The sequence below is a fragment of the Pelodiscus sinensis genome, chromosome 8, assembly GCF_052426305.1.
Source record: "Pelodiscus sinensis isolate ZL-2025 chromosome 8, ASM5242630v1, whole genome shotgun sequence".
NCBI classification, from domain to species: domain Eukaryota; kingdom Metazoa; phylum Chordata; order Testudines; family Trionychidae; genus Pelodiscus; species Pelodiscus sinensis.
Genome location: NC_143059.1, coordinates 26,687,466 through 26,708,729, shown reverse-complemented (window position 1 = coordinate 26,708,729; position 21,264 = coordinate 26,687,466). Strand labels below are relative to the sequence as shown.

Here is a 21,264-nt window from a genome sequence, read left to right as displayed (position 1 = left end):
TCATCCACGTGGGCACAAATGATACTGCCAGGTGTGACACTGAGCGGATCAAGTGTGACTACAGGGCTTTGGGAGTACGGGTGAAGGAGTTTGGAGCGCAGGTGGTATTCTCTTCTATCCTTCCTGTCAAAGGTAGGGGCCCGGGCAGAGAGAGGTGCATTCTGGAGGTGAATGCCTGGCTGCGATGATGGTGTCACCAGGAGGGATTCGGCTTCCTTGATCACGGGGTGCTCTTCCAGGAAGGACTGGTTGGCGGAGATGGAGTTCACCTTTCCAGGAGCGGGAAGGCCTTGTTTGGACACAGACTGGCTAACCTTGTGAGGAGGGCTTTAAACTAGGTTTGTCGGGGGCAGGTGAGCAAAGCCCACAGGTAAGTGCTGAATGTGCGGGACTGGGAGATGGGTTGGAAATAGGGGGGACTACGGCCTATAATGGCAAGGAGAAAGGAGGGTCAGGGCACAACAGGGAGGCAAGATCAAATCAGTATCTTAGATGCCTATATACAAATGCGAGAAGTATGGGTAATAAGCAGGAAGAACTGGAATTGCTAACCAATAAATACAACTATGATATCATTGGTATTACAGAAACCTGGTGGGATGGGACGCATGATTGGAATGTTGGTATGGAAGGGTACGGCTTGCTCAGGAAGGACAGACAGGGAAAAAAGGGAGGAGGGGTTGCCTTGTATATTAAAAATGTACACACTTGGACTGAAGTGGAGATGAATGTAGGAGATAGCTGTGTAGAGAGTCTCTGGGTTAAGCTAAAAGGGGTAAAAAACGAGGGTGATATCATGCTAGGAGTCTACTACAGGCCACCTAGCCAGGTGGAAGAGGTGGATGAGGCCTTTTTTAAACAATTAACAAAACTATCCAAAGCCCAAGATTTGGTGGTGATGGGGGACTTCAACTATCCAGACATATGTTGGGAAACTAACACAGCGAGGCACAGGCTATCCAATAAGTTTCTGGACTGCATTGGAGACAACTTTCTGTTTCAGAAGGTTGAAAAAGCTACCAGAGGAGAAGCTGTTCTGGATTTGGTTTTAACAAATAGGGAGGAACTAGTTGAGAACTTGAAAGTGGAAGACAGTATAGGGGACAGTGATCACGAAATAATAGAGTTCATGATCTTAAGGAAAGGTAGAAGGGAGACCAGCACAATTGAGGTAATGGATTTCAGGAAGGCAGATTTTGATAAGCTCAGAGAACTTGTAGGTAAGGTCCCATGGGAAGCAAGACTGAAGGGAAAAACAACTGAGGAGAGTTGGAAGTATTTCAAAGGGACGTTGTTAAGGGCCCAAAAGCAAACAATTCCGCTGTGTAGGAAAGATAGAAAATATGGCAAAAGACCAGCTTGGCTTAACAAGGAGATCTTGCATGATCTCAAAATAAAAAAGGAGTCTCATAAAAAATGGAAATTAGGACAAATAACAAAGGATGAATATAGGCAAGCAACACGGGAATGCAGGGGCAAGATTAGAAAGGCAAAGGCACAAAATGAGATCAAATTAGCTACAGGCATAAAGGGAAACAAGAAGACCTTTTATAAATACATTAAAAGCAAGAGGAAGACCAAGGACAGGGTAGGCCCACTGCTTAGTGAGGAGGGAGAAGCAGTAACAGGAAACTTGGAAATGGCGGAGATGCTCAATGACTTCTTTGTTTCGGTCTTCACCGAGAAGTCTGGAGGTGTGCCTAACATAGTGAATACAAGCAGAGAGAGGGTAAGTTTAGAAGATAGGATACACAAAGAACAAGTTAAAAATCACTTAGGAAAGTTAGATGTCAGCAAGTCACCAGGTCCTGATGAAATGCATCCCAGGATACTCAAGGAGCTGACAGAGGAGGTATCTGAGCCTTTAGCTATGATCTTTGAAAAATCATGGCAGACAGGGGAGATTCCAGAAGACTGGAAAAGGGCAAATATTGTGCCCATCTATAAAAAGGGGAATAAGAACAACCCAGGAAACTATAGACCGGTCAGTTTAACGTCTGTCCCAGGGAAGATAATGGAGCAGGTAATTAAGGAAATCATATGCAAACACTTGGAAGGTAATAAAGTGATAGGGAATAGCCAGCATGGGTTTGTGAAGAACAAGTCATGCCAAACTAATCTGATAGCTTTCTTTGATAAGATAACGAGCCTTGTGGATAAGGGAGAAGCGGTGGATGTCATATACCTAGACTTTAGTAAGGCATTTGATACGGTCTCGCATGATATTCTTATTGATAAACTAGGCAAATATAACTTAGATAGGGCCACGATAAGGTGGGTGCATAATTGGCTGGATAACCGTAGTCAGAGAGTGGTTGTTAACGGTTCTAAATCCTGCTGGAAAGGGATAACAAGTGGAGTTCCTCAAGGGTCTGTTTTGGGACCCATACTGTTCAATATCTTCATCAATGATGTAGATATTGGGATAGAGAGTACGCTTATTAAGTTTGCAGATGATACCAAACTGGGTGGGGTTGCGACTTCTTTGGAGGATAGGGACATAATTCAGAATGACCTTAGCAAGTTAGAGAAATGGTCGGAGGTAAACAGGATGAGGTTTAATAGAGAGAAATGCAAAGTGCTCCACTTAGGAAGGAACAATCAGTTCCATACATACAAGATGGGAAGCGACTGTCTAGGAAGGAGCATGGCAGAAAGGGATCTAGGGGTCATAGTGGACCACAAGTTGAATATGAGTCAACAGTGTGATGCTGTTGCAAAAAAAGCAAATATGATTCTAGGTTGTATTAACAGGTGTGTTGTAAGCAAAACTCGTGAAGTCATTCTGCCGCTCTACTCTGCACTAGTTAGGCCTCAGCTGGAGTACTGTGTCCAGTTCTGGGCGCCACATTTCAAGAAAGATGTGGAGAAATTGGAAAGGGTACAGAGAAGAGCGACAAGAATGATTAAAGGTTTAGAGAACATGACCTATGAAGCCAGGCTTCATGAACTGGGCTTGTTTAGTTTGGAAAAAAGAAGATTAAGGGGGGACATGATAGCGGCTTTCAAATATCTAAAAGGGTGTCACAAGGAGGAAGGAGAAAATTTGTTCCTCTTGGTTTCTGAGGACAGGACAAGGAGTAATGGGCTTAAAGTGCAGCAAGGGAGGTTTAGATTGGACATTAGGAAAAAATTCCTAACTGTCAGGGTGGTCAAATATTGGAATAAATTGCCAAGGGAGGTGGTGGAATCTCCCTCTCTGGAGATATTTAAGAACAGGTTAGATAGACATCTGTCAGGGATGGTGTAGACGGAGCTTGATCCTGCCTTGAGGGCAGGGGGCTGGACTCGATGACCTCTCGAGGTCCCTTCCAGTCCTATGATTCTATGATTCTATGATATGTTGCCTAGACAGCGGGTACTTTCTGGCAGGGGCACACACATTCCAGGGCAGCATTGCAACATCCACGGCCCAGGAACAAGCAGGCATGGGAAGGTGTTGGCCAGGACAGGAGTCTGTGGGTGGGATGAGGGAAAGATGCGGTTCGGCTTCCTTCCGTGTCCTGCACATGCTGGGTCTGGCATTGGCAGCATCCTGCAGAGAGAGAACTTCTATGCCTGCCTGCTGGAGGGAGTGTGTTGGAGGAGGGGTGTGTGTGTGTGTGTGTGTGTGTGTGTGTGTGTGTGTGTGTGTGTGTGAGAGAAGCAGACACTGCTTGCTGGAGAGAGTGCGAATGGGTTCTCTCCTCTTCCTTCTCATGGCAGATTCCCATGAATGAGATCAGTGTCCTCTGCATCACTAAGCTTGATCGGGAGCAGATGCTGACTGAGTGCAGGCATGAACCTGGGCCGTGTGTGGCATTGCTGTGTGGTTCCATGACCCCAGCCTCCTTAGTGGTAGCTTGTCATGGTAAGGTGTCCTACTATGGAGGCTGCAGTAAGGCAGGCCTCTTCAAGAACCCTGTGAGAATATAAGAACAGCCATACTGGGTCAGAACAAAGGTCCATCTAGCCCAGTATCCTGTCTTACAACAGTGGCCAAAGCCAGATGCTCCAGAGCGGGAGTGAACAGACCAAGGAATCATGATGTGATTGATTCCTCTCCTGTCATCTATTTCCAGCCTCTGACAAACAGAGGCTAGGGATACCATTCCTACCTATCCTGGATAATAGCCATTGATAGACTTAACCTTCATTAATTTATCTAGTTCTCTTTTGAACCCTGTTAAAATCCTGGTCTTCACAACATCTGGAAAGGAGTTGCACAGGTTGACACTGTGCTGTGTGAAGAAAAACTTCCTTTAGTTTGTTTTAAACTTGCTGCTTATTTCATTTGGTAACCCCTAGTTCTTATGTTGTGAAAAGGACCAAGAAGAAAGAAAAGGACCTGTGTGAGAGCATCCTGGAGATGAGTTCTCTGGACTTGTGCTTCATGTGCAGACTCGTGAATAAGCTGTTGTGACCCCCCAGGCTGAGTAGGCTAAGAGGAGTGAGCAGCCCCTTGCAGCCTATCGCCTGACCCTGTTTTTGGATAGGGAAAGATAGAGAGCTCCTCTTTGGGTTCCTTGGAAGCCTGGAGACATCCTAGGAGGGGGAAACTGGCTCCAAGGTGAGCAGCGGCTCCTGGTGGGTGGGCATGGTCACCTGGCTGGCTGCTGCCTCCTCCTCTTCCTCCTCGTTGTCATTGTCCTCCTCTGCCACATCACCCTCATGGAGGCTGATGCTGGGCGTCTCTTGGCTGGACTCTAAGATGACTGTTGAGTGATTTTTGTAAGTTGTGAAGTTATGTAATGTAATGTAATGTTATGTGATGGTTATTGTAAGACTCCATTTTGAGAGAGAAACTTCATTTTTTAAAGGCCTGAACACATCAGCAAGGGCAGAGCTGGGTCAATCTGGCTACAACTGGATTTTCTCACCACAAGCTCCTGAACATTCTTTTACCTCAGGAGTTGCACGCCACAGGACTGTCAATCATATGAACTTTCGCACCACTAAGTTAATAAAAGGCCCTGCACCTGTCAGTCAAGGTCCATGTCTCTCCCCCTCATTCCATCTAAGACCAAGTGAAGACAGTGAAATTCCTCAGGGGGCCCAGGCCCCTAGCACTGAGGAATTCTATCAGTGCTATAGTGAAGGAAGGAGCAGATACTTACCATCACAGGATGGTAAGTATCTCACAGTTGTCACCTCTCTCTCTCTCTCTCTCTCTCTCTCTCTCTGCTGGATCTCCCAGGTGTTCCTCCTGTCGAGCTTTCAAATAGTTCAATGGTTGAGGTCCCAGGCTTCACACTGTACTTCGCTTTCGGTCTGTACTATCATCCTTTTTATTCTTTTTACAACCTGGGATATTTTGGGTCTGGGCTTCATGCCTGATTAATAGTTCCTGTACTATGTTTTAAGGTGTTATACTTTGTGGATCCTGGCTGTTTGTTATTGATTAATCATTTCCCCCCATTTTCCCTAATTAATGTTAATTATCCCTCAATACATGTGTTAACTTATTTTAGTATCTGTTTTCCATTTGAAGGATTGGGTAAGAGTCTTGCTGATGATAGATACGGTATTGGCCAGGAGGCCACTTCTGAGACAGGGACAGCCCAGATTCAGGGTTTTCTTCATTTTTATAGTGGGGAGGTAACTGGACCCCCTCCCCAGATGGCATGAAGCCATTCATAGCAGCGGCAGGTGTGCGGTACTGCCTCAGAGAATCCACTCTGCTCCATGGCCTTGTGGTAGGCCTGTTTCATCTTTTATTTTCACACAATACTGACCAAGGGTCCTGGTGTGTGCTCTCTCAGCCAGGCTGGCAGGGATCCTGCCATATGTCAGTGTTCCTTTTCTTGGCGCAGAGATCCTGGAGTTGGTACCCTCCTCACAATGAGGTCCAGGATCTCTGCACCAGTCCAGGCTGAAGCTCTTCTGCATCCATGGGCAGTGGAGGCCATGGGAGCAGCAGAAGCACTGGTGTAACTGCCACAGGGCATATTTGAACCTGGGACCTCTGGAATTTAGCATAGGAGCCTCCACAGCTGGAGCTATAAAGCCAGATGGCTCTCAGCTTTGGCTGTAGAGACCCCTTGTTCTTATCTCTGGCTGTAAGTGGTTTAAGTCCCACTGCATGGGACAGTGATCCACACCCACTAGATGTGTGGGTTACACTGGCAGCTGTCAGGGTGTCCAAGGGGATGTTGGGGTCGCTCATGTCTCCTTGGACTGGGCTTGTGAAGCTGGCCACGTGAGACAAGTGCTTCTCCTTCTCCTGGGACTTCTAGAGCTCTGCAGGAAGAGGGCAGTGGAGATGCCTGGTGTGGCCAGAGTGGTCAGAGCTGCAGCTTTGAGAGGCCTCTGGAGATCAATGATTTTAAAATAGTGGCATCAGTGTCCCCACACAACGGTTATTCGAAATAGCTATTTTGGAATTAGTGTTACTCCTGATGAAAAGCAGGAGTACGCATTTTGAATTCTGCAGCCTGTCACTTCAAAATAATGGGCTTGGTAGTGTGGCCATGCCACTGATAAATTCAAAATAAAGTCCTAGTGTAGATCTGGGCTCGGAGCATGGAGGCTGTGTTCAATAGATGCGGCTCATGGACTGGGAAGCTACATAAAAATAACTTGTTTATGCTTGTTAAAATTCATGTCTTAAACACAGTTTGGATGATAAAGCGGTGAGGAGTCCTGTGGCGCCTTATAGACTAACCAAAGTGTGGAGAATAAGCTTTTGTGGGCAAACACCCACTTTGTGAGATGCATGTAGTGGAAATTTCCAGAGGCAGGTATAAATATGCAGGCCAGAATCAGGCTAGAGATGACCAGGTGGATCCAATCAGGGAGGATGAGGCCCACTTCTAGTAGCTGATCTGGAGGTGTGAATTCCAAGAGAGGGGAAGTTTGGATGATGATGTTCTTACCCAGATTCATAACATACACACATCTTCACTAATGTTCAAAAAACATTGAATTGAATTCTTCTTCCCTGTTCTCTGTGATTCTTCTCTACGTTAGGGAAAGAATTTGGAGAGAGAGGTCTGTACATACTGCATGCTGTGGATGCTTCTGTCCTTGCTTGTGAGATAGTAGGGGGAGTAGCCCAAAGGAAATGGCGGAACGATGGAGATGTTACTCGGGCAGTTATGCTTCTTGCTAATACTAAGATTTTGGAACTAAACTTAATTTTGATGTCATTATGACACTTTACAAGAAACAGCATCAGACTCCTAGAGCAATGGTAATGTGACTGATCAGAGTGGCAACAATCATTCGACCTGCTGCATTTTGAAGTCTATGAAATGAAGGTATTTGGGAGAATTTCAAAAGTCAGGCAGTGAGATAATGTAAGTGTTGACCAGTCTGACTATCTTATTAGCACTTTCTTTTTGAAGTATCTGCAGTTCTGTTGCTTACTCTTGGGGATGTTAAATTATTTTGCAGTTAATTTTGAATAATTAAAAGTAATATTAGTCTATTGGCTGTAGAATTGAAGACACTCTCACTTATTTATGTTTACATTTTAGGTTACCACATTAGTGAATTGCCCACAAACCCCTTCTAATCAGAAAAAAGGATGTTCTAAAAGAGCCCGTGTCCTCCTAGCTTCTGTGGAAAAAGCGACTTGGAATCTTTTGGACAAAGGGGAGAAAATTACTAAGGAAGCCATTGTATTTAAGGAGGAACTTAATGCAGCACTTGATGATGTTCGTAAAGAAAGTAAGTACAGGACCCATTATGATGCATAAACAGGTGCTTAAAGAATTCAGCTTTACATCATTTTTGTTAGCATTTCTATAACAGGTTGCTGGTGCAATTTCATCTAATTAGCTCTTGCCCTGTTAGCGCCAATCAAGGGGAACAGATTGAGGCAGATGAAAAGGTCTGATAGTGGCCTGAGGATTGGCAACACCTTCTGGCCTGAGGAGCCATGGGCAATAAAGCAGGGATGGGGAACCTATGGCCTGCGAGCTGGATCGGGTCCGTGGCTCCTTGATCTGGTCTGTGAGGCTGGGATTTTCCCCTCCTCTCCCTGCTGTGGGGGGACGCAGAGAGACCTGATGCTAAAGCCCATAGGTAGCCAGCTCTGCCTGGCAGAGGGAAGGAAGTGGCTCTGCGTGCTGCCATTCCCCCTCCTCCGGTTGGCACAGGGGCCTGCAGGCTTTCCCCTCGCCACTACCATTTGCAGGGATTAGTGGCAAAGGGGAACAGTGGGGGGGCAGTGCCTACAAGCACAGAGCCATGTGGGGCCATTTGTTGCCCCCTCCCTTGAGCTCAACCAAGTAAGCATCCCAACCCCTGCTCTTTCCTCCCCCTCAGACCCTACACCAGGGGGTGGGGAACCTTTTTTGCGTTGGGGGGGGGGGGCTGCTGATCCACAGAAAAATAAGTTGGGGCTGGGGTGCCCGTGTGGCCTCCCCATTGCTGGGGGAGGCTCTACGCTTCAGGGGCCAGATCCAGGCCTTACGTTCCCCACCGCTGCCCTACACCCTAACATCTACCTAGACTCTGCCTCTCACCCCACTATTGCACCCTCCCTCACTCTCTTTCTGCCTCACACCCTGCTACTGCACCCACCCTTCATTCCCTCACAGCCCCCCCACCCTTACTCTACTCCTGCATTTTACTTCCTGCTCAGACTCTGCAGCACTACCCAAGTCTGCTCCCTGCCAGTTCCCTCCTAAACACCGCATCTTTCATTGTTTGCCCTACCCCAGAGTCTTGGGGTGCCCCCCCCAATATATTTTCCCCAGGCCTCCAGAAGAGTTAATCCAGCCCTGTGAGAAAGTCCTGAGACTTGTCACCCCTCCCCCCCAAACCCAGCACTGGAGCATGATCGGAATCCTGGTGTCCCACATTGCATGAGTGAAGTGAAATCTCCATGTATGTGTGTGCATGAGGGGGCACGTGCTCCAAATGCTGTGGGCAGGAGGAGCAGGGGTCCAGCCATCAGGCAGTGAGGTGATTAGAGGGTGCAGCAGCCTGGTGCCCACACCAAAGGTCTGGGGCCTCCCTTTCTCTCAACTTCAGCAGTCACATGGCCAGTGGCCCCCGTTGCTCTTAACCAGTCACCCCTGATTTACACTGTGACCTAGGGGAAAATTCCTTCCTTATCTCAAATATGGTGATCTGTCAGTTCCTGAGCATATTAGCAAGATGCACCAGGCAAACACTGGGAAATGAATTCTCTGTAGTAACTCAGGGCCCTCCTCGTCTAGTGTCCCGCCTCCAGACATTGGGGATTTTTGCTACTGGCAGTCGCCAATGTAGCCAATGCCATTGTAGGCAGTCTCATTCATAACTTACCAAGCTAAGTCTTTAAGTCAGTTAGATTTTTATTTTGCTTCCACTGCTCCCCTTGGAGGGCCTTCACCTAACTTTGAGCCTAAAATAAATTTTATTTGCTCAGATATAGTAGAGTTGCCAGTTTTTTACCTGACTCTGTTTGCAGTCCTGGCTGTAGTCCAGATTGGAGCAGAAATTTCAAAGAATCTGGTTTTGTATTTGCTGTGATGTCAGTCTCCTCTCCTCTCATTACCCTTCTTGGTTATATAGCTCATTGAAATGAACATGTGCTGTTTATAGTTTATTTAAAGTCATTTTAAAGATGGTCATGCTTTGATAAGACTGAATCTGGTTAAATTAACAGAGATGAGTGCTATGAACCAATTTCTCTTTATCATCTTATTTGGAAGAAAATATATAGCACCCTTCTAAGGCTAGAAAAAGAGGTTTTTTTGGGGAAAAATGTGGATTTAAGTAGACCCCATACAAAAATTGTTGGTTTTGCTTAATTTCTGACATAAAACTAAGTAAGCTTTGCCTGTTTCAGTTGAAGCATTTTTGAGTTTTTGCACTCTTATGTGCATTGAATCTCAAGTGAATGCACTGTTGAATTTTGCACCTCTCCTACTCACATAAAGTGATTTTTCTGTAATACTTAAGATGGATTATTTTTATGATAAATAGATGAACAGAGTTCACTGAGGTCTATGTACTTGGACATTAATTTTAGGTGTATCATGGAGTCAGACTAAGGAAAGTGATTCAGGGGACTTATAGCAGATGTACATAATACCATTCTAATAGAGTCTCAGTGCTGTAGAGTTTTAACTTCCTGAAGGATCATGTAAATCCTGTTAATGTAAAAAAAGATGGGCCAAATTCTATTCACTTGCGAAGGGGCAGTGATGTAATGAGAGCAGTGTTTGGCACATTTTAAAAAAACTGTCTGGCTTCCAGATTGCAACTTAGAGCATTGGCATTTTTAGAAAACACAATAAAAAGTTAGTCATACAATCTAATATTCTATCATTTACAACATACTACTATACTACTTCTGTGGATGATATCCCAGATAACCCCCATTAAAAGTCATGGCAGAATTTGGACCATTATCTATTGCTGCAATTTTCTAAATTAACAGCAAGTTTTGTGTTTAATGTGCATGAATTTCTTAAGCAACTATGATACCAATGTCTCAACTTCAATTAGCTTTTCTGCTAATTTGCAAATTTAATTTTTAGAGACAACATTTGTAAGCTATTATATTTCACTTTATATTTTTTTTTCAAATACATGATAAAGTATGTAGCCATGGAACTTATGCTCTAAACAGTCTTGTAGACAGACATAATTACCAAATGTATCAGAAGCATGCTATGCTTTTACAGTAGCCTTATAATAGAAACAAGCTAGAAAGAAAGAGATCTAGTTACAATAGTCTTAGGGTGCATTAAGACATATTCCTCCAGGATATGTCTACACTGCAGTCCAATATGTGACTAGCATTGGTAGACATACCTATGCTAGCTTCCTCCAAAGCTATCATGGCTAAAAATAGAAGTGTAGAGCTGGTGGCATGAACTTTGGAACAGGCTATGTTGATGTTCTGAAAATGCTAAGTATATATGCACCTTGCTAGCCCATGCCAAAATCTTGGCATCTGAATCTACACTTGTAAGACATACTAGCATGGGCTAACCTATTGTAGGTATGTCTACCTGTGCTGCATTCATACCTCAAGCATCAGTGTGGACATACTCTGAGTGTGCAAAGCTTTAAACTTTGGAATAACAGACTTCAATCCCCAAAATGTCATCTTTTCCAAGGAGCCATTAATAAACCGAGTAGCATGCAGCTATAGCGAACTGGGCTTCAATTCAGAAAATCTCAAACACATTAGCTGAAATCCTGACCTAGTGAAAGTAAGGAAAGTTTTGCCATTGATTTCAAGAAAGCCAAGGTTTCACCCATTGAATTCAGTGGGACTGAATGTACGCTTAACTATAAGAATGTGGTTAAGTGTTTGTCCTTGAAAAGAGATGCTTTCCTGAATCATCTTTTACATGAAACCTGAAAAATCAGTCTTAGCTGCACTTTATGGACATGGAAAGACTAGGAACAGGGGTTTTTCCCTATTGTACTTGGCCAATACTTTCCAAGGCTCCATTGATATTCAGAGTAGCGATCACGTATTACTTGGCTTCTACTCGAGGAATGGCTACATTGCTAAACTTGTGCAAAATGGATACGGCTTCTGAATTTTTGGCATGAAAAGAGGGAATGTCAGATATTATTAACCATCATGCATATTCTGTTGAGGCCTTTTGAAAAAAATCACTTCTTATAGAGCACTCTTAAAATTGTAGCCTATCCTTTCCTGTCCTATTAAGAGATAACATATAGTTTTATTGATTTTTATACATAGATAATATAGAAATATATCAGAGTTTGAATGTATTTGACTCTGAGCTAGGACAAGAAATGACTACAATAATAGATGCATAAAGTAGATTACCTATAGCTCTTACATATTTAAAGAAAGTTAATTCAGTGTTACCTCCTATCATTGTGCAATGACAAATTAAGTGCTCACAAGCAATTTTCTTCCAATGATTTGTTAAACTATTTAAGTTAATATTAAGGAGCTGAACTACAGTACTATTCATACCAGTTTGTTCACACTGTAAACATTGATAGTTCTCTGCAGTTGTATATTGGTTTAACTTGTGGCATGCAATCTAGGTCATAATAACTTCATTGCCTATTACTCATATCATACTCTGCTGGTGTTAGAGGTCTTATTTACTTTAGTGTCTTTGGAAGATGTACACCATAAATCCTGATAAACTATGTATGTAGTGGGCTATGTATGTGATCTTATTTACTTTCTTTGGAAGAGGTACATCATAAATCCTGATAAACTATGTGTGTGTCATGTATGTAACAGCATACAGTCTTTAATTTTCTCTGGGCATCATTTTTTATGGTGACAGCCACGTGATTTATTTATATGACTTTTTCATGAATTATAGGATGTTTGCAACTAGCTGTCACTTACTTGGTGCTCATATTGGAATTTTAAAATGTTCTGGATAAATTAGCTCACTACAAAGCCAAGTTGTCTGTTGGCTGCAGACCAACAGGAAGATGATACAAATGCAGTCTCTTATCTGCTTGCATTTCAGCTGATATCACTCAAGAAGGTTCTGTAAGAGCTAAGGAATTTGTGAAATGTGACATGAGTCAAATTCTTGTTTCTTTTTGCTGGTGCCAGACCAGGATAGAGGTGCTGGACTCATTTTTTGGAGTTTTACAGCTTCAAGGCTCACACTTACAGAAACTTTTTATCAAGATGCTACTGCTCGCTCTTGTGACTGTCTGTCTCAAGTCTTTGTTTTTTGGAGAATGAGAAGACTATTTTGAAGATTGTATTAATGCTTTACCTGATTCATCTGGTGTAACTCATTTACTACCCTAGTATCTTTAGAGGCTGAGGCAGGATGTGTCCTGATCGGTCCCATTGAAATCATGTTCAATTGCATTTTTCCACTGATTTCAACGTAGTGAGGGGTATCACTTTGTTTTTGGAGTGAGAGAAATAATCAGAGGATAGGGCACAAATTATAAAAACTCTGTATTGTGGGACAATGTTGGCCATTTGTTACTCTACTAATTTGACTAGACAATCAACATAGGTAATTTCCACTGCTTTTGTCCATAATAAACCTTAAGGTTTAGTTTGAGATTTAGGGACATGTAGCTGATCACTTCACGCTGAGATTCTCCAACTTTTTTTAATTGCTTTTTGGGAGAGTTGCTTATTCCTCCCAGAATACTCCATATTTCCTATTGTTGGATCTCAAATGTGGTGTTTTATGAATCAGCACAAATGATTTGATAGACCGGTAGTAGTTTATGGATTGTGGTCTGAGTTCCCCTGGTTTAACTGCAGCCATAAAGAACTGCAGTGTTGTTCTGTTTTGGAGGACTTCTCTTAAAAGGTACTCTAGTAATATATATATTTTTTAAAAATGGATATTTCCTATGGCTAAATACAAGGACTTTAAACATGATCCTCATTACAAGATTTCAAATGTGCCACAAACAGCATCTTCGTACTCACTCACAAAATCCTGCATTATTATTACTCCAGAAAAAAATAGACTTGCATACATTGAACTACTCCTCTCTTTAACAAGCACTATAGGGTATGTCTACACTACAGCACTAATTCGAACTAACTTAATTTGAATTAGTTAATTCGAACTAAGCTAATTCAAACTAATGCATCTAGACCTAAAAACTAGTTCGAATTAGTGTTTTGCTAATTCAAACTAGCATGTCCACATTGAGTGGACCCTGAACTGAGGTTAAGGATGGCCGGAAGCAGTGCCGGCAGGGCATCAGATTGGGACTTAGAGCGTGGAGTTGCTGTCTCAGGCTAGCTGAGGGCTGTGCTTAAAGGGTCCCGACCTCCACCCTGGACAGACAGTTCTCAGGGGTTTCCCGTTCTCTTGTCTAACTCGATGAGGGACAGCAAAGCAGTCCTGTCTTGGAGTGCCCTGAATGCCCACACTCGGCACATCACAGCACTCGGCTATCAGCCCGGCTGCACTTGCCGCAGGCTGCCATCCGGGGGGGGGGGGGCAGGGTGTCAATCAGGGAGCTGTAGGAGAGGAGCCCGCAGAGCCACCCCAGTCCTCCCCATCAGGGGCTCGTACCCCATTCCTCCCTCACCTCCTTCCACTTACCCCTCCCTAGCCCTCCTTCCTGATGTACAAAATAAAGGACACGTGTGTTCAAAAATAGAAACTCTCTTTATTTAACAAAACTCGGGGGGACTGGGAAAAGGAGGTGGGAGAGGGGAGGGCAACTAAAATGATCAGGGGTTTGGAACAGGTCCCATATGTAGAGAGGCTAAAGAGACTGGGACTTTTCAGCTTAGAAAAGAGGAGACTGAGGGGGGATATGATAGAGGTCTATAAAAGCACGAGTGGTGTGGAGAGGGTGCATAAAGAAAAGTTCTTCATTAGTTCCCATAATAGAAGGACTAGAGGACACCAAATGAAATGAATGGGTAGCAGGCTTCAAACTAATAACAGAAAGTTCTTCTTCACAAAGCAAAGAGTCAACCTGTGGAACTCCTTGCTGCAGGAGGCTGTGAAGGCTAGAACTAGAACAGTTTAAAGAGAAGTTAGATAAATTCATGGAGGCTGGGTCCATGGAGTGGTATTAGCCAGGGGATAGAAATGGTGTTCCTGGCCTCTGTTTTGGAAGGCTGGAGATGGATGGCACGAGACAAATGGCTTGGTCATTGTCCTCGGTCCATCCCCTCTGGGGTAGCTGGTGTTGGCTGCTGTCGGCAGACAGGCTCCTGGGCTAGATGGACCTTTGGTCTGACCCAGTACGGCCATTCTAAGCTCTAGGCTCAGGGTCAGGGGTCTCACTGGACCACCTTGATTTTCATGCACACCTGCTCCTGAGTGGCCAGGCTGGCAGCTATCCTGCCCTAGACAGCCACTTTCCTGTGCCTAGTGCGGAGGTCGTGGATGAGGTCCACGATGTCCGCACTAGACCAGGTGGGCGCCCACCTCTTGCGGCCCCGGGCAGGCTCCTGGGAGCCGCCAACCTGGTCCCGGGAAGAGGTGGAGGGCTGGGTGGCAGCGGGTGGCTGGCTCGTGCCGTGCCAGGTGCAGGGTCTGCTGGCTGGGTGCTAGCAGGCTTGCACCTGGCACGGGCACCGTAGCCAGACCGTGCCCTTTTAAGGGCTCTGGGGCCGGGAGGGGGGCAGAAGAGTTTCCCTGGTGGTGCACAGAGTGGCCACCAGGGCAAGCTGGGGAGGGCTAGCCTCCCACTAGTTTGAATTAAGTGGCTACACAGCCCTTAATTTGAACTACTTAATTAGAACTAGGCGTTAGTCCTCGTGGAATGAGGTTTACCTAGTTCGAATTAAGCGCTCCGCTAGTTCGAATTAAGTTCGAATTAACTTTGATAGGTGCTATACATACAAACCGCTAGTTCGAACTAACGTTTGTTAGTTTGAATTAACTTTGTAGTGTAGACATACCCTTAGATAGTGAGTTTCAAACCACAGTTTGCGTTTAAACTTGGTTTGAGCTGATCTTTAATTATTTTCAAAATAGAACAACAATGTAGTTTATCAGCAGGATAATGACTCTTGTGGATCTGTGATAATTGTTTTCCAAACAGCTATTTAGGCTTAGCTAAAATGTTTGGTATTTTTTGCTATTACTTACAGACTATATAAGGTCTCAAAGAGAACAGCTGTTGCCTACATGTATTTCCATTTATTGCCATGTTCATGGTGCATGCGTTTAGCAGCTATCATGTCACAAGTGTTTTCTTAGATAATGTACACTATATATAATATATTCACTTAAAATAACTGTAGCATAGTTCCGTTGCTATTTGAAAAGGAATGAGCGAAAATATGGATCTGACATTCTGAATTTTCCTTCACAAGAAGTCTTATCAAAGAAAATACACGAGGAAACAATTTCACTGTACTTTAAAAATAGAATTGTAAAGAAAGGTGCTCAAAGGAATGCGACAATGACTTATGGTTTACACTTATTTGTTCCCCTCTACCTCTCCTCAAAATAAAGCACAGCCCCCCTGCTGATGCCCCCTGCTTCTGCAATGCAATCTGCATGAATAAATCCTGCACTCATGTGGAGCTGCACTCAAGTCAGAATTCACGGGGCATAAACATAACTTAACGCCTAATGACTCTCGTAGACATTAGATCACCCTCCCTCCCATGCAGGTAAAGAGTAATGAAAAAACTAGGCCCACAAAGAGTCAGTGGGATGTGACAGTGCTGATCGCACATTAGGCAACCAACAGGCCATGGAGTGGAGGTGGAGATTTCTAGTGTGAAGTTTTCCAATAATTGTTCTGTTCCATGGCATAGAGGTGTCTGAACAGGGCTGAAAAGCCTGAGTGGCAGTGGACATTTGATGTATACATCTATACTACAAGTAGCTGCTGTGTGAAACTGACACCATGGTATTAAATGCCAGAGGAGGAGATCCACATCTTTTTCCTTGTACCATTTTCTAACTGGCTGAAGTTGAAACATGGGCAAGATGAACACGTCTTTGGGGAGCAAAAGTACGTTAATGATCTGTCAACTAGTATCTCACTCTCCATCAAAGAGGTCTGCCTCAGATTATCACAGTGGAGTGCAGCATAGAAAACCTGCTGCTGCTGGACACACAGAATGAGACTAGCAAACATGCTTTTCTCCATCTACAATTAGCCAGAACAGCACTCAGCGATACCTTTGCGACATCCAGGCTGGACTACCACACTTCACTATGCCTATAAATTAAAAAAAAAAATTGCATTAGTAAAAACTGTAGCAATTCACCTAACTAGGCTGATGGGCTCAGTGCTCTTCTTATTACATTGACTTCTCAGGGAATATCAGGACAAACTCAAGGCCCTGGTGCTAATCTTCAAAGCCTTACATGAAACTGTCCCTGAATACCTCAGCGGGCAACTCTCTCATTGAGACAATGTGGTCTCTTGACAAATATAGTTTTCCAGGACCAATAAAGCTCTTAACATCAAGGATGAAATTCACATGTGGGCGACAGGACTTCCTTGGCAATCGGACCAAAGCTTTGGAATGCCTTGTGGGTGGAGAGGATGATGACAAATTCACTGCCTTCAACTTTGCTTCTTCACAGCGGTATTTAAAATAGAATGGGACCAAACAAAAAGGGTGTGCTATAGGATGGCTGGCCCTTAAGTTGTTATGCTTAAAAGAAGTACACAGGATCTTTTTCAGGGGGCTAAGGCAACACACTACGTTTATTGTTAATATAATAAAGTAGTATAGGAGCGCACATGCATGCGCGCGCACACACACACACACACACACACCCTCACACGTGTCCTGCTGATGGAATAGCTACCAGTCACTTGCTCGATCCAATTTATTGGCCAGATAAGTTGAGTATGAGGGAGGAGCCGGGTGCATGTCAGTCCGGATTGATGCTCCATGGTTGTAACAGGATGGAACCCGAAGACTCATACAAGGTATCTCGTCCTTTATATGATTTTCTTTCCATGCAAGTCTAAGAATTTTGCCGTGTCAGAACTTAAGTAGTCACTCAGCATCACAATCAGTTTTTGTGCAACACATGTTTATCTGGAGGTTGTTCTCACAGTCATCTGATATCAATATGTTGACGACCCCTCTTGGGTGTTGTGCCCTGGCGAAACTTGTTATTGGTTCCCTATCAAAGGGTGCTTGCCACTAACTTCAGGGCTCATCAATCTGCCCCGGTCCAGTTTGCATCTTCAGTGTGCTTTAGCTTAGTTGATAATGTGCTTCTCAGTTTCCGGCCCCTACTCTGACCATCTGGGCATGCAATGGCCTTCACACTTATCTCTCCTAAAACATTCTCTCTCTCATTGACACAAAAAATACATTTACATAATAGCAGCTTGGAACAAAGGGGTACTTCTAGTCATTTTAACAAAATTACAGAGTCTTTCAACATTAAACTTCTTTCTATCTATTACAAGGCCTTACCTACTATTGACATCACTATGTATTACAATATTCCATCCCTTTGAGTTAATATCAGAACATGCTAAGATCAAACAGAACTGGAGCTAAATTAACAAAGCTGCCTGGTCTGTCTGAGGCCTACATCTTGTGTTTAAATTTAGTCCAAACCTTAAGCTATAACATACATTCATTATAACTAACTAACTTATTACTTACAAAATTACAAGGCTACAAAGTAAGAACTGTTGCTAGTATGCTTGGTCTTAATTATCTGCTTGATTAAAAGGGGAGCACCAGAGCTTTATTAAGGGCTGAAGGCATTCTAGAAAGGAAATATCAACTATAAAAACTAACCACAGGTGCTGGCTTCCAACACTTTCCAGGGATGCTTAACCACTGCTAAGACTCAAGCCCTGCCCCCACTCTTCCCATATCAAGTCCCTATCTTGCTGCTTCCTATGCTTGCTCCACCCAGATCCTGCCTCCACTCCATCCCCACCCCATCTCTTCCCACCCAGTTAATTCCTGTCCTTTCAGTGCACCCTGTACCCACTCCTCCCCCTCTCCCAGTCCCTCCTGCACACTGCAGACAGAATAGCTTTAAAGGTGCTGGGAAGGTGGTGGGGGAGTTGATCAAGAAGACCATTAGTGTGTGGGAAGGGAGTTTCACTGCTGGTGGGGGCCAAGCACCCACTAACTTTTTTTTCTCTGGATGCCTCAGCCCTGAAGCACCCACTGAGTTGATACCTATGAAACTAACCTCAGCTATGGAAGGCAGTCTGAGAGATAAATAGAGCTGTGAGCTCCAGCCTGATCCAGAGAGGGTCAATGGGGGAGCTCCTAAAAGAAGCAGTCTAGCTAACTTTTCAAGGAGCCAGCCTGAACATTAGGAAGACTGCAGTCCAGGAAAAGGGTATCCTCAGAGCTCTAAAAGGAAGATGGGTTTGGGCAATTTAAAGTGCTGTTTCTCTGGAGAGACTGTCTGTCCTAGTGAGAGGATGGGAAAAGACTTATAATTACTGCGTGCTATAAGAAGGGGCTGCATACGCAACTCTAGAACTGGTTGTATGTTAAAATGCCTGGGGAGAAAGGAAATGGGACACTTGCTGCTGAGATAAGAAGCAGTAGGGAATACTGCAGGATACATCTGCAGGAAGAGAAAGGAGAGCAGTCGTAGGAACAGGTGAAGGAGCAAAAGAAGAAAATAGGTTAAAACAAGTAAGTGCCTCTAGTCGTTGACTTTTCTGGAGCCAGAAGGAGTATTAAGATCATTGTCCTAATTTGATATTTGGGTGATTTCTTGCACTATTATAGGAATCCAAACAGAGTGCTGCATGCCGTTGCAGCAAGCAGATCTGTCAGTTACCTGTGAACAGCAAAATGAGAGGGATTCATGGGTGCTTTGTTTTCTGGGGTTTTCCATGTCGCTTTTTTGATATCCTTACTCTTGGTTAAGGCCTAGTAAGGGTACTACTATTGCCTGTGGCTGGACTATGCTTTTACTACTAGTTGTTCAGTTATTGACCCACCAAGTGTAGGGTCACACACGTACACATGTAACTTGGTAGTGTCCTTGTCTCTGTACTGGCAGCCCATCCACTATTTCTCACTGTTGGTGATAATTGGAAGCAGTGAGAAATAACAGCTCCACCATTTTTATGGCAGATTATGATGAAGCAGGAGGGAGATGATATTGTGTGGTGCTGTTGGTTGCCTGTTGCATGTTAGGACAATTTGTAATACCTTGTATGTGTGATAGCTTCAGTTTGTGTTTGGTGTTCTTTCAGCTACTTGTATTATGTGCTTATCTCCTTTTCTCACAGTTGCGATGGCTGGGGAGGGTCACAATGTGGCACTTGTCATGTGGTTGCCCTCCATGTGACTCCTTCCTGTACCCTCTCCTCATCTCACTCCCACTCAACCCCAGGTTGGGCCTGTCACCGGCAGCAGAGGTTGCCCTAGCACTCACTGGCAGCAGAGGTAGGAAGTGGAGTGACCCGGCCCCAGACCAGTCCACTCCCCAAGCTCCCAGCCACATTGCTCCACTTTCCACTGTCAGTGAGTGTGTGTGTGTGTGTGTGTGTGTTTGGGCAACCCCTGTAGTCTGTGCCAGGGCTCTCGCTAGTCCCCTGGGCCATTGCTGGGGAAGAGGGTTTGTGGGAAGGGATAGAACTGCTTTCCCCCACTCACTGGTAGCGGGAAGTGGAGCAACACAGCGAAGAACCAGGGAGTAGAATGGGCTGAGACTGGGTTGCTCCGCTTCCCACCTCCACCAGTAAATGGGAAGGGGGCTGTTCTACCACCAGTGAGTGGGAAGGGGGGCTGACCTCTCCAGTCCCCTGGGCCCTGTAGGGACCTCAAGGCATGGGGTCCAGGACTGTTGGACAAACCATTCATAGGATGGGATGGCTTTGCCCATTAGCTGCTGGCCCCTTGCCCTCCCCCCCCATGCCATTTGGGGGGCCATGGGACCCTACATGTCTCACATACCTTGATTTTCTGGCTCCTCTTTCATTCTAGACCCATTTCTTCTGGCCTTCCCAATCTATGTACCAGTAATGTAGAAAGACTATCATAACTAAGTGGGCCCTCATAATTAAGTGGGTCCAACATGATATACAGACTGGGCTGATGGTTGTCTTTCACCCATTAAGGTGCTACCTGTGAGACAGCTCATCTCATTAGGTTGAATTCTGGAAGAAGGAAATAAAGCTAGCTAACATGAACATTAATCTCTTTACAGTTTGGACACTACAGGGAGGGAGCTAGGAAACAAAAGCTGAGATCACCATATGCAGTCTGGTTTTCTCTAAAAGATATTCAGTACTGACAAATTACTGTAATTCTATCACCTTTTTGTAACCATAGACTGCAACGCCTTTGTGTATACATGTTGCCTGCTTTAGCTGGTAAATAATTGATTTTTTTTCCCCTCACTAATTAATAAATCCTTAGATCGTTTTACTATAGGGTTGACTTCAAACATTGTCTTTGGTGTGAGAGCTAAAGTACAAATGAACCTTGGGTAAATGATGGGCCTCTTCAGACTGGGAACAATCTGAATATTTTGTGATCATTGTAAAGTTTCTAGGTAGACTAGTCAGTCCGAGACAACTGTCTGACTCCATAGTAAAATTGTTTTTGTGATCCAGGAGTTCACATTTGTTGCAATCTAATTATGGAATATATAACTGGTTTGAGGTGTCAGTCTTGCTTTTCAACAGTTTGAGGTTAGCGCTCAGTTGTGAACCACTTCCAACAGTGTGATATGGTATTGTCAGGGCCACAGTCTGGTTTCACCATCAAGTTGGATTTCCACAGGTAGAACCTCTCTAGTCTGGTACCCTTGGGACCTGACTTGTGCCAAATCAGAGAATTTACTGGACCAGAGGAAATCAATATTGTCTAGCAGCATTACCAACACTCCACTGCTTACTGGGCTCTTAGAAGACATTTAGGGATAAATTAGAGATAAATGAGAGCACAGAACACTGACATGAAGA

General features: G+C 44.3%; 1 protein-coding gene across 5 annotated transcripts in view; it reads left to right on the top strand.

Moving 5' to 3' along the window:
• Positions 1-21,264, top strand: part of CTNNA3 (catenin alpha 3) — a 1,028,503-nt gene that overhangs the window by 40,215 nt on the left and 967,024 nt on the right. For 4 of the 5 annotated variants that reach the window (XM_089780114.1, XM_089780112.1, XM_089780113.1 and 1 more), the window contains exon 3: positions 7,458-7,650. In XM_089780114.1, coding sequence (XP_089636240.1) covers positions 7,458-7,650 — 193 coding nt within the window. Of the gene's footprint in view, positions 1-7,457; positions 7,651-21,264 lie in introns of those variants that run through there. The other variant, XM_089780115.1, reaches the window with a different exon arrangement.